The 14,378-nt window shown below is 35.0% G+C and overlaps 1 protein-coding gene across 1 annotated transcript; it reads left to right on the forward strand.

The window, feature by feature from the left end:
* Positions 1-2,043: 2,043 nt before the first annotated feature.
* Positions 2,044-13,867, forward strand: LOC148950967 (uncharacterized). The gene is made up of 4 exons (XM_089090970.1): positions 2,044-2,089; positions 8,940-9,089; positions 11,244-11,478; positions 13,767-13,867. The coding sequence occupies exons 2-4, from the start codon at positions 9,051-9,053 to the stop codon at positions 13,865-13,867; spliced, it is 375 nt and encodes a 124-aa protein (XP_088947096.1). The 5' UTR covers positions 2,044-2,089; positions 8,940-9,050.
* The last annotated feature ends 511 nt before the right edge of the window (positions 13,868-14,378 follow it).

The following is a 14,378-nucleotide window of genomic DNA, read 5'->3' on the forward strand; positions in this document are numbered from 1 at the left end:
ATCGAATGAGCCTGTTTTGAAGTTTCTACGACAGCGCCTTCTATAAAAACCTTATATGCCCCCAGGGCATAACTTAAAACCATTGCGCTGAGGGTTATGGGGGCGTGTCATCATCAAAAATATATTTTATATATGGAAATCAACTAAGCTGAACAAAATGGCTATCCTAAAATTTTTATTGGATGTGTTTTGGGGAATAATGGGAGTGGGGGGGGGGGCTATGTGCCATCCCAGAAATGTGGACTACTAAAAAGGGCACTAGCCGTGTTAGGTTATAATCAAATGAGCCTTTTTTGAAATTTCTACGATAGTTTATTCTACATGAACCTTTATTGCACCTAGGTAATAACTTTATCCAAGTGCGTGGTGTGGTGCTTGTGATAGAATAAAACTAAAACATATTTTCTATGTGGATATAACACCTGAGTATAAAAATGGATCTCTCCCAAGTGTTATGGGTTTCGTTTGGGGGAATGTGGGGCAGGAGGGGGGAGGGGCCAAGTTGCACTCCAATAACTTTCGACTATTAAATAGGGCACTAGCCCTTTAATTTCCAATCAATTGAGCCTTTTTTGAAGTTTCTACGACAACCCCTTCTATAAAAACCTTATATACCCCCAAGGCATAACTTAAAACCTTTGCCTTGAGGATTGTGGGGGAGTGTCCTCCTCAAAAATATATTTTCTATCTGGAAATCAACTATGCTGAACAAAATGGCTATCTCAAAATTTTGATTGGATGTGTTTGGGGAATTGTGGGCGTGGGGGGGGGGCTAGTTGCCCTCCAATCATTTTCGACTATTAAAAAGGGCACTAGAACTCTCAATTTCCAATCAAATGATCCCCCTTTGAAGTTTCTACGACAACCCCTTCCATATGAAGAGCCTCTGGGAAAAAAAAATAAATAATAAATACTAAAACATTGGAGCCGTATGGCCTTTACTATAGGCAACGCTACAGCGTTGCCTCTGATGACACAAAATTATTTGAACTGCTTTATGGGTTTCACATTCCTCTCTCGTTTTTCTATTTCGGCCCTTAAAGTTGACGTCTTTCAAACTTTTTGATAACATCAGTGAGCTGTAAGGTCTTAAAATAAATATGAGTTGAAAAAAACGATAATCTTTTCAGAAAGATGAAAGATCTTAGACATAGAGTATGGGAAACTATATAGTAACTATATAGAAACTATATAGTTTCCCATACTCATTGATCTTAAATGTAAGATCTTAAGGGCTGGGCACACGTTGCTGATTTCGAGAACTGATTTCTAAATCAGCGCCGGTTTTAAAAGAAATCGGCGTCGATTTGAGCTTGAAAAATCTTCTAGTTTTTTGCGCCGATTTACAAAATCAGTGCCGATTTTCATCATGATCATCATGAGAAAAAATAAAGATACAAATAAATAGTCAGCCAGAGATGTTTGTGGTGAAACACCCCGCTATTGAGCTGAGAAATAAACTGAGAACTAAGTTGAGATGAATCATGCAACTATTAATAAACTTCAGTTGACTATTTGTGTCCATGATTTTTTGTTTGAAAATCTCGTGCAACAAATTTCTCTTTCAACAAATTTTTCTTACCGCTATCGTTTATGAAGGTCTAAATTGGGTCAAAGCTTCCCAAATTTTCGTTGATAATTTTCCCAAATTTCGTTGATTATTTTCCCAAATTTTTCACATGTTTGTAAAAAATTTGGGAAAATAATCGACGAAATTTGGGAAAATTATCAACTAAAATTTGGGAAAAATTATCAGTGAAAAATGGGAACAGTAGTCCAAATCGGGTCAAAACGTTATACAGTTCCGTGTTGACATACCTTTCAAGCATTGTGAAGTGCACAAAACCCATCTCCGTTTCGACTCGATTTAGACCTTCATAATCATTTGTCCACTGATACTGAAATCGGTTCCCGAAGTCAGCTACGTGTGCCTAGCACTAAAAAACGGCCCTATAGATTCAGGTGGTGTTATTTGAAAGAAGAACAAAACTTTAATCGTCTAATTTCATCGTTTTCAGCACCAAATTCCGAAACTTTTGGCTTATTGGTTGGAAAGTTAAGTCTCATAAATAAAATATTTATTGGTGATGTATGTTAAGTATAAGTCGTTCTGGTTCTATAGAAATCAGTGTCTTATCTAAATTTCGTCTTGTTAAAGTTCTACTTTTGGCTATTTTGGAAAGGAGATAGGCCTAGATTAGGAAAATGAAACTTCCATGGATGTTTCTACAGGCTAAAGTATGTCCTGGGAAGGTATTTGAAGTACCTACCTCCACTCCTCACTCTAGAGGGTCCTGAAATTTGCCCACATGACAGGTAGGCCTATACCTATTGAAATTTTGACAAAACAACATTTTGCCCTAATTTTCAGTTATCAGTTTCTTTTTCTCTGGCTTTAGTTCTGGGAATGCGATCCTGTCATTTGTGAAGAATTTTAAGCCATTTTAATGTTTTTTTTCAAAATTTAGGAAATATAGGCTATTTGCATATCTTTAAAGCATTATAAATTGGGATTGAAAAAAGTTGTGAAGCTGAAAACAATTTGGTCAATATCTACCAAATCATATTATTGAGTTAGGAATAAAGTGAATACACCATTTGATGCTTTTTTTATGCTGATTACAAATATAATAAGCATTTCTATCGGAAATGAATTTCAGCCCCCCCCCTATGTAGGCTATACCTAACCTAACCTAACCCTGAATTGGTATATTTAGAGGGGGGGGACTGAAAATCTATATCATTCAGGTGTACTTCAGATTTCAGCTGGATGCTGTCTGTGTTGGTACCAAGGGCGCTGACAGAAAATTTTCTAGGGGAGGGGGGGGGGGCAAATGCCAAAAGATCAGGGGTGGTTGGGTAACAGGGAATATATTTCAGGAATTTTGTTGTTGTTGTAGGAATAAGTTTATTTTTTGATGTTTTAGGAAAAAAAAAGCAATTAAATGTCATGCAAAATGAAACAAAATACAGTAAATTTTAAACCACAAGAATTCCTGGCAAAGGGATCAATTTGTTTAATCAATAATATATTTAATTATTTTGTATTTAATCTTAAAAGAAAATGAAACTCAAACCAAAATTACAGAAAGATTGCTTTTGTAGATTATAACAGATGTAGACATGTCTTTATGCAATTTTCTACACCTTAGAATAGTTTACAGAAGGAGTAGAAATGCTCAAAAATCATCCTGCCTGCATAGATACCACATTTGGGTTTATAATGGCTATGTAAAATGTACCTCTTTTATAACAGGACAATTCTCCCCCTCGAACTTAAATCCCTTAAATTTTCAAACATTAAAAAAATAAATAGAATAGCAAAAGAAAAACAAAATTTAAACTTACTATCCAGTTATCAAAATGACCCTCTTTCTTTTTATTGCCCTATTCAACTAAATACAATGTAAAGATTCAAAAAAATTTGTCACAAGAGAATCTTATCAAACAGTTTATGATAAAAAAAACTGGAAGTAAAAAGTGACTTGGACCAATATTCACCTAAACTAAAAATGGAATTCTCATGACAATTATTAGACTGGCAGTATTGGCTTTTGGTGCTGATTCTAAATATATAAAATTCTTCCAGTTTATTGTTACCCACCCAAAACCAAAAATCTGAGAAAATTTGCCTTTTTTTTTAAAAAAGGGGACCCCCCCCCACAAAAAAAGCAAGAGATCTTATTAAAAATCTCTTTCTTAGATACACTATATCAAAGAACCCTACCCTGGAGGTTTCAAGCTCCAATCTTGAAAATGTAGAATTTTGTATTTGTTTTTTTTTTCCTGTGGATGATTGTATCAAACCAAACGTCCAAGATAATTGGGAGGGAGCTCATTGAAATGTAAATTTAAAGCTTTATTTTTAAGTGACTGTACAGATTGGACCAGGGGAAAGTCTTGTTTTCTTGCTATTTTAGGGCACAAGACTACAAATTTACCCCAAAGAGGATGAATTTGCCTTCATTTTAAAACTCTGTGAAGCTAATTGATTTAAAAGTATGAATAACTATATTTTAGACTTTCCAGTTGTAAAAGAAGTAATGCCACAGGGCAGGAGTACTAGATTCAACCAAGTCGATTTGCTTTATTTGTAATGAAATTAGTCTACATTTGGCAATCTGTATTTACATATCAGCTATAACAAGGGGGAGGGGGAGTCATTGTTTAGATGGGGCAGGTTGGATTTCTAAAAAAGTATATTATAATGGAAAGTGCTTACTCTTCATGAGGCTAGATAAATGTTGAAAGAGGTGGGGGGGGGGGGAGTAGGAATTAAATAAATTGTTTCTCTATGCAGCTAAAATGTGACATTCCCATTTCTACCAGCACAGAGGTGAAAAAGGCAAGGCAGGTCACCATCAGCCCTGCCAGGAATTTTTTTTGGGGTGGCAAATACTGCAAGGACCTTAGTTTTCAGCACTTTTAAAATGGTGTTATTTTCTTTTTCTATTTATATGAAGTATCTCAATGTATTTAAACATATGTGTGTAATGTATTTATCAATAAGAAAATCCTATTGTAGAGGTTGTGATGGCTTCAGTTATGTAGAAGATCAAGTCTCACAGAATTTCCATCCATCCAAACAATAATACTCCTTTTCATCCAGCCAAAATTCTTTTATAGTAATATTATCAAGGACTATTTATCAAAATTACTATTCATCACCAATTTTTTAAGTATATTCAAATTTTATCCAAAATTGAAAATTTAAACATAGGATGGTACTAATACACATACACTTATTGATTAACACTTTTTAAAAGCAAATTAACTAGGGATTCAAGGGACAGGTACCTCAAATTATATCTTGGCTAGACCTGAGTATGACTTGGAAAACAAGAATACTCCTTTTCATCCTGGTTATGATTTGGAAAAGAATCAGAAATTACAGAGTATACAGAGAACCTGTACAGAATATACAGAGTATACAGAATATACAGAGTAACCTGGCTCAGTAGTAACTGAAACTCTAAAAAATAAATTTTGATACTGATTGATATATCAAAAGAATTGGCTTATTATGCTGATTCCAATAATATAAGTTTCATTAAGTTTATTTTACCCATCAAAGACTACAAGCCTGAGAAAATTTGTCTGATTTTTTAAAAAAGGGGAAAGACCCCCTTGGAGTCATATAACTGTAATGAAAATTACACCATCAGATTCACCATATCAATCATTTCTACTGAAGAGGTTTTAAGCTCATATCAGAAAATAGTGGAATTTTTAATTTTTGCCAGAAGAAAGATCACAGATGCGTGTTATTTGCTGTTTTGTTTTTCCAGGGGTGATTGTATTGACCCAGTGGGCCTAGACTGTTGAGAGAGGGCTCATTCTAATGGAAAAGAAAGGTTCTAGTGCCCTTTATATGTGACCAAACTAATTGAAGGGCAACTAGGCCCCCTCCCACACCACCTTTTTCCAAAAATCGTCCTATGAAAATTTTGAGATAGCTTTTTTCTTCAGCATAGTTGAAAGGCACAGTAGCTATGTCTTTAGAGATAAAATGACCCCCTACAGCCCCTGGTGAAAGGTTTTTAAGTGATAAATTTACCCAGTGTTTTATTTGTTATTGGGAATATGCATACATTTTTTGGGTTGGGAGGGGAGGAAGAAATTTCTGCTGGAAGGATTTTCTATGGAGAGGGAAGTTTCCAGGGGATGAACTGTTAAAGGAGAAATTTTACACTTGGTGAATTTGCCAGAATTCCCATAAAAAATTTCTTTATATGTTCTTTACCAATTACCTTTTTCTTTACCAATTCAATTTTAGGCATGGAGATGTTAAGGGTAATTGTCCAGGGTAAATTCTCGCCAGGATTGAACTGCCCAGAGAATATTTCTGTAAAGAGGAGGATTTTTTTTGCAGAGGTGGAGCCAGTTATCCTGGCATTATTTAAAAAACGATCAGAAATTAAATAGAAAAACAATTTTTATTCAACTGAAAGTAAGGATCAGCATTTAAACTCAAAACAAACAGAAATTATGACATATATGAGGGGGTTTGCCCCCTCCTCAACACCTTGATCTTTACGCTAAAGTTTGAATTTGGTCCCAGTTCTTTAAAAACAACTCCTGAAACACAAGGGTTGTTTAGTTAGAACAATATGTAACTTTATTTTCAATGTGCCAAAAAACTGTAGCGTGGAGAGTGAGGTATTAAGGAGTGGGGCACCCCCCCTCATATACGTAATAATTTCTGTTTGTTTTAAGTTTTAATGTTACTCCTTAATTTCAGTTGAAAAAAACTTTTTTTATTATTTAATGAAGCTTAGAGACAAACATTTTTTGAAAGGCAATTTAAAAAGTATGTCAATTAAAGTAAAAGTATATAAAAATGGAAAAAGTAATTAGTTAAAAAAATTACGCAAAACAATAGCCTACTTACAAAAACTAAGACATAAACTTCCAGTGTTCAGTTCTGTTGAGCAATGCCAAAGCGTTGGACAGATATTTTTTAACAATATTGACAGTTTCAAACTTGTTTATCAAACATCAAAATATCTAATACCTTTAGACTAAATTGATTATAAAAAGTACTGCATTATCAAAGTAGTTTGTTCAAATTAAAACATTAAAACTAAGATTAAGGAAATCAAATAAAAAATTTTAATTCAATATTTTTGAATACCTAAAACCAATATATATGACACCTTTATACTTCATAACTGTTGCCAGCATATTCTTACTGAAATTGCCCCTCATTAAGTTATTCTTCTTATGTTTTCTATAATTATACGCTCTTCCGTGCGCTACAATTGAGCCACTACATAGAAATAAACAAATGCACATCCAGTATCACCATAAAAAGTTAATTATGTAATTGAGTGTCGTCCGCAGTAAGGCCGTTATACTTTTATTATATGGTAAAGATATGTTGGCAGGCAGTGGAGGGCATGCCTCCCCCCCTGCCAGTGCCCATGGCTGGTACTCTGCATTATGTACTCAATTACAATTACAAAGAGTAGCAGAAACAAGACACAGCTTTTTTTTAACTCCTGACAGGATGCAGAAGAAATGGGTTTGGCCACTTCGTGTCTTTAGACAGCACTCACTGTCTTCAGAGACAGTAATGATCAACAAAATTATCTTTTCAGGGATTCTGTTTTACAGTAGGATCTTTCACAGACTCTGGCAGTTCACTGAGTCAAATGTCTTTTCAAAATCAATGAATATCATACAGATCTTTTATTGTCACTTATCTTTCTTTTATGGGTAGCCATAAAGTCAATATCAGGTCCACACAAGAAACAGTTTGATCTGAATCCATGTTTCTTGTCATGGAGGTGTTTGTCAAAGTATGTGCTGATTCTCTGCAGTAAAACGCGTGATGACAATTTGTTGGGTATAGAAAGCAGGCAGATTCCATGCCAGTTCCCTGAGATGGTTTGCATCCCCTTTCTTGAAGATCATCACTGGTGATTTCATACACAGCTCTTGAGTCACCTGTCTTCACTGCTTCTTCTGCTTGCACTGATTTCTGCTGAATCAAATTTCCCTGGCCATTTCTGGCACTCTTTGTCACTGCTTTATCCATGGCTCTATATTCTTTGTTTCTTTTGATCTGAGATAAGTCTTTGGGTGGTTGGGGACTTGTCTTTTGGATATGTGATGCTTTTAATGTTTTCCTTTATTCTATGTAGTACCAAGTTTATTCAGACAGCAATTGGTCCTTTGAACTCTTAGTGCAGCCAATAGTGGCTTTTGCAAGATTGCCAAAGCAGAACTTTATGCTTTCCCAGGTTTGTTTGCTGTCACATAATCTGGTAAAAACAGTGCTTCAAATCTATTTGGTACCTCCAGCTTAAAGGCTTGCTTGAATTCTCTCATGCATAGTTTATCTGAGTCAAAGGTCAGGTTTGAGGGAGCTTTTCAGCGCTTTTATTTCTTTTTAATTTGAAACAGATTTGCTGCCATCAGGTTGTAGTCAGAGTCAACATCAGTTTCTCTGTACCCCCTGTCAGGTACACTTCATCTCTACTTCTAAGTGGAGATATACTACTGCTGCCAGTTTTGCATGTGTGTCCATGAACCAAACTTTTAGGATTCTTGATCATACTGGCGTTCACTGCAGTAGAGCTTGAAAGGTTTGATTAGTCATGACAAGGACAACACTGAATTTACGTTTCTATCCAGATCCGCTATGGATAATAGCTATATTTCGTCCAGTTTATTTGATCCAGAACCTAGCCACCAAACCTCTGACAAAGCCAGAAAGTCAAGGTGATTATCTTCCAGGGCTCTCAGCTGTTGCTTAGTCTTGGAAGCTTGAGACATTATGTAGGTGTTCCATAAACCAAATCTAAGGTGTTGTTTTGTATTCATAAATCTTGTCTTTGGGTGTGCAAATAGTCATCATCAAAAGGGAGTGTGATCCAAGGCTCAATTTTGGTGTCTCAGTTGCAATATTGTGTTCTTCTGAGGCAGATCCCTGAGGTCAAGGGTGTGGGTTGCAAGCCCACTACCCAACCCTTCTCATTTAACAGGTATAGGTCTATCATGCTCCCATGACCTCTGCCAGCCATGGTTCCTTACATGGCTATCATGACCTCTGCCAGCCATGGTTCCTTACATGGCTGGGTTGGGAAAGTAAGTGTTATGTAAGTAACTGGAAAGGAAGTTAGTGGTGTCTACAAAATATTATAGGAAAGTAAATTGTTATGATTCTGAGTTTTCTTTTCTGAGTAGTGAAAATGATTTCTCTTTTGACATAGCTTAATCAAAAAGTTTGTTTTTATCCTTAAAGGGTTTACCTTCTTAAGGTAACATGTTAGTAAATTTTGTGGACTTGATAAAATCACTAAATAGGCCAGATTTAGCTTGCATAGCTATTAATTTTGTAGCAATATGTTACTCTGCTTTAGAAGTCAGTGGTTAATTGAAAAACACCTCTTGTTTGTTAGTTTAGTATCCTAATTTGCTCTCCTTCATTTTAGGACTATAGTGGAATGAATTTTCTGAATAAGCACACTAACATTTAAATTCCTGTGAAGTATTTCCTAATTATAGTTTTGAAGCCAGGTTAAAATTAAGAAGGAAAAGCAAAAATGGACAAACCTGGATCATTATACGAAAATACAGTGAAGGTATGTATTTTCATGAACTTTGACATGTGATGCTTTTTAACCTACTGCCCAATATCCAACTAATTCCAGATTTTCCACAAAAATTGAAGCTGGGAATCAGACATCATTTTTATTTGATTTTTGTTTTGTTCAATTTTCAAATGAAAATACAAAAAAAAAAAAAATCAAAATATCTGGGACCCTAACATGACTGTCCCAGATATTTTCATTCATTCAACCTTGAACCTTTTTGTTTCAAGTGGCGTGGAATCCTCACCAGTGGCCCTCCCCCAAAACAAACGACCCACTTTAAGAAAATATTTATGTCCCCCAACTTCCTTTATTTTACAAATAAATCTTAAGCAATTCTTACAATATCTGTATTTACTTCTATAATTTTAATTGTGACTTTGCATTCCTTTTTTATTAGGGGGGGGGGGCTGCTCAGACCAAAAATTAAAATACTTCAAAACGCTAGGGTGATCTGGGCTGCTGGTGTCATTGGTTTATCAAAAAGACTCAGCCAAGTAGTTCTTTGTTGACTCTTTCTTATTCTTTACTAACTTTTACTGCCAAGTAGTTCTTTGTTGATCCTTTCTTATTCTTTACTAACTTTTACAGCCAAGTAGTTCTTTGTTGATTCCTTCTTATTCTTTACTAACTTTTACAAAAAGTAGGACAGAAAAACACTTGTTTAATTTAAATAAAGCAGTGGAACAAAACAAAAGATAAAAAAACCACAACAAAACTTCAAATAATAATTCGGATTTTTGATTTATTTAATGTTTTGTTGTTGTTTTGCTATCTTTTGTTTTGTTGCATTTAAATTAAACCTGTTTTTTCTCTCTTAATTCTTGTAAACGGAAAAGCAGTGTGGTCTAAGGAATTATTTGCTACTTTTTGTTAATTCTGTGCAAATATACTAAAGAGTGATATTCATGAGTTGACTACCACCTTTGCTTTCAGTTGATATTAGCAATTAATGAAATGCTGCCAGACCAATGTCGCCAATTCTAGAAAATGTTTGGGGGAATGTATTTTTCAAATACATTTATGCTTTTTGTGGGGTCAGATATATATATTTTTTTCATTTTTAGTTGTTTCTGTAAAATCTGATTTTTGATTTGTGGTATGTATAAAGACATGAGAAATACCTTTTTGATTTGTCAATATTATGTAGAGAGAAATAAAGTTGCATTATGCCTAATAGCTGTTTGCCTTGTCTATGGATTTATTATGTAATCATATGCTAGATATTATATAAATAAAATATAGCAACATGCTAGTAGTCATCTACCATGTTTGATGTTGGATGTTTTGTTTCTTTTTTTTTTTTTCATGAAAATACCAAAACCAATTACAGGTTATTTTTTAATGAAAATAAAAAAATTCAAAATTTAAAGGGGGAAATAAGAGAGGGGGGCAAATTTACCCTCCCTCTCACTGGGGTAAGTCGATATTCATGAGCTGGAGTGAATTAGTCAGAAGGAACACAAATCTAGGCGTCTTGTGAAAAGTGCTTCTAGCTGGTGGTTTTTGTGCCAAGTTTAAATTATTGCCCTCATGGCTTTAGATTGATCTAAGAATTTCACTGCTTTCTTGATTTTGGATATCAATATTTCCATAAAAACAAAGAGTGAGACAAATCTCAAGATGAAGGAAACACACAGGACTACAGCCAGTAGGAAAAGAAAACCTTTTTTTTTATCTTTAAGAAAATATGTTTTAAAGCAATGGCTTAATTTTCCGATATAGGGATCACTGTGGAAGTAACCATGTTGGTCGTTGGTGACCAACTACTAAAAATAGGAGACATCCTAGCAACGTAGATGGTTTGCTTGACTTGTAATCCTATGTCCTTCAGGGCGGATGTTCAAATCCTGGTGTCACCAATCCTTTGGCTTAGAGTTTTGGTGACTGTGTGACCGTGAAAACTCAGTGCTCTGAGTCTGGTTTGAATAAATTCATATGAAATGTCAGAAGTTGACAAGTAAAAATAAATCACTAACGTGGCAACCCTGGAGTCAACACTGTAGTGGTTATAAAAATGTGCCAATAGCTTCTATTTATTACTATTCAACCGATGAGACAAATGTGGACTAGTGCGAAATTAATTCCTTTCCAAAATTAATGCCAGTAAGTACTTAAGGACTAATTACTATTTATATTTTGCAGGACGAGAATGACGTTATCCAAAACTTGTTATCACCTAATGACAGACAAGAGTTGCACGTACTTAACGCGAAAGAATGCAAAACCCCCAATGCTCGTCAATCACCAAGCAACACAACGAAAAGGGCCACAAACTCTTCGAAAACTGATCCCCCTAATACCCCAGTGAAGAAAGTGCCGTCTTCTGCTGGAAGCGATTTTAGTTCTACTTGTGTACAATCACCAGGACCCACAAATGGTACTTTTTTTAAAATATTTCTTCGATAATAACCCCTTTATTTGGATAAAAGCAAATGAAATTCTTTAGAAAATGAGCCATTTTGCAGGGGTATTGATGCACAAAAAAAGAAAAAAAATGTGTTCATTTTCTTCCACTGTCACCCAAAGGGAAGACAGGATCATGTAATTATGTGTTACGTCAGTGAGCAATTTTATGTTAATTATGTTCACATAAAATGTTTCCATGATCCAGTTTTTATTCTCAAATTTATTTTATCTCAATCTTTCTCTTATGAGGAAGATTATCCCACTCAAGAAAGTGGGATTGAACCACATTTTCCCCATAGCACACTGTTTGAGATATGGTCAGTCAGTTGGGTACCCAATACAACCCTTTGGCTATTTCTCTGGAAAGCATATAGCAAATCTTCCTCCTTTTTGGGATTGTCCTTGCTTCAGAACCATTAAAATCATAGTTGCCATTCCAAAATCACCTTTGAATAACCTTTTCTCACTTGACAGCTTTTTAAGCATTTTAAGTTTTTTGTAACTATGGGTTGGAGTTTGTTCTTCACTAGGCTGCAGCTATTGCTTCAATCATGGTTGGTGAAAATTTGGTTTTAATTTCCCCTAATTACAAAATAAACATTAAAATGGTTGACCTAATTCTGTTCTGGAAATATGTCACCAGTATTAGAATGCCAGCAAGATGAAGTAAATTTTATTCGTTTATTCCACATTTTTATCTTTAAATATCCTAATTAAAAAATTTGAAAAACCTAGAATACACCGATTTTTGTCGCTTTTCCGAAGAACAAGAAGGGAAACAAAAAAATTGCACAAGAGGGCAGCTTTTTAATTGACAAGCTGAAAACCAACATTATCATGATGACTAGATAATATTTTAGTGAACTAAAGGGTAAAAGTGAGATATAGCTATTATTTCATTTAAAGTACGTATGACATCACAATAACAAATTTTTTTTTCCGATCTTAGTTGTAATATCCATTCCTGAAAATCGCGATTTTCTAAAATTTGTTCTATGGTTGTTTCAAAACTGAAAATTTTAGGACAGAACCAAATTTTCGTCAGTATTGCCCCGTGATTCAACCGTGAAGATAAATAAGCAAAACTAAGCAGTTCATTTTGGAGGAGGATACGGGCAGCCTCGTCACTGTAAGGCTCAGAAAATTTGAAAATGCTTTTAATGTACAATTGCTTAGGATTAAATCCTAAACTCCTCTGTAAGCGATAATTAATTTCTTTTTTGTTTTTATTTGGGACTAGTGACTGTATACTTTCTTTACCTTCCTCTACATTTGAAGTGCCTGAAAAGCAAGTATGCCGTAGCTTAGGGTGTGCTAAAACAGAAACAAATCCAAAATCATAGATGGCTCTAGTGGTTATTCTTTTTGGCACTAGTGCCCGTTTCTAATCTTTTGATTTTCAAGCCAAAGCTGTTGAGAAGAAAATGTTGCTTTGAAGCTCAGATTTTCAGAATGTGTCACTTGGTGAGGAAAAAACAATTAAAATATTGCAAGACATTTTTGGACATCAAGAGGCAAATACTTGATGCCAAACGAAATGTTTGCAGCTTCTGTAACTGTCATTGGCATATGCATTTTCCTTTGAGATCCTTGACCCTATGTATAGGTCTTCCTAACCTGGAATCCTAAACGGACTACTTTCGTGTTCCAACTGCTCTTTTTCACTGATTTTTCACTTTTTACAACCGTAAAGCAATTAAAAAAAAATCATGTAAAAAAAATATTTAATTGAAAAAATTAAAATGTGGAATATTCTCTTTTTTGTCTTGTATAAACTTGAGGCTGACATTTGGTTGGCAAAACTTCCATGGAGGAGGGAACTTGAAAGAATCGACCTAAGTTTTATCCAATGACCAGTTTGGACAGAGTGCTGAAAAACCTTGCCACAATGCAATCCCGATTTTATTCCGCTGCCTTCTGCTCCTATGACAAAGAGTGAAAATTGGGTGCCGCTCCCCATAGGCTTGAATCCTGGTATAATTTGACAGTGGCTTTGGCTATTCACTCGCGTATGGGGACAACTTGTGCTTGTTTTCTGGTACGATCATTAGAAGTGTATGGGTACAAGCCAAGAGCCATTCTGAGTGCCATGTTCTGGATTGTTTTCAGTTAGGACAATTTTTTTTATTGGTATGGCCATAAGCAACAATCTCGTACTCCATTTTAGCCTTATATATTGTTTGTAAAAAAATTCCAAACAGTTGGTGAGTTTCCCCGATTTGTAGAAGCAAGTATATTTAGAATTATCATCCTTTTCAGGCACACCTCTTTCGTCACCTCTACTTGTTTATTCCAAGTCCAATCCCATTAATCTGCATTCTTTGACTAAATCAAGTCTCTCTCCTCCAATACTTGTTTGAGCCTGGTAGCTCTGGTTTGAGCAAGATAACTCTGGAATCTGGTAATATGCACAAAGACAATATAACAAACAATGGTTTTATTGAGTACTTATTTATATTCTCCGAGTATATATTCACTACAAGCCCAATCTTGGACTGGTTGTTTTGACCTCTCACTCTGGACCCAAATAAGGATGATCAAAAGGACATTGATGTTCAATATTTCCTATTTTGCGGACTGGACCTCCCTTAAAAGGATCTAGTTGCGAAGATGGAATTTTGGCCATGGCTCTACCCTTTTTTTCTTGGTTTGTGAAATAACAGGTTCCTTAAATAAGTTCCTTTTTTATCATTTAGATTTTGACCTCTAAGACGATAGCTTCTCGAAAAGTGTCTTTCGCTACTTTGAGGCCGGGTTATGAAATTGCAATTTCCTACTTAAAAGATGCAGCTTTTGTCAATTTTTAGGGGAAACCTTTTTTTCTTAATTTTGTAATATGTCACACTCGGCTGGAAAGAGGAGGAAAAGAAG

Source organism: Artemia sp. Qi Xiang Cuo, chromosome 6 (assembly GCF_049724085.1).
Source record: "Artemia sp. Qi Xiang Cuo chromosome 6, ASM4972408v1, whole genome shotgun sequence".
NCBI lineage: Eukaryota > Metazoa > Arthropoda > Branchiopoda > Anostraca > Artemiidae > Artemia > Artemia sp. Qi Xiang Cuo.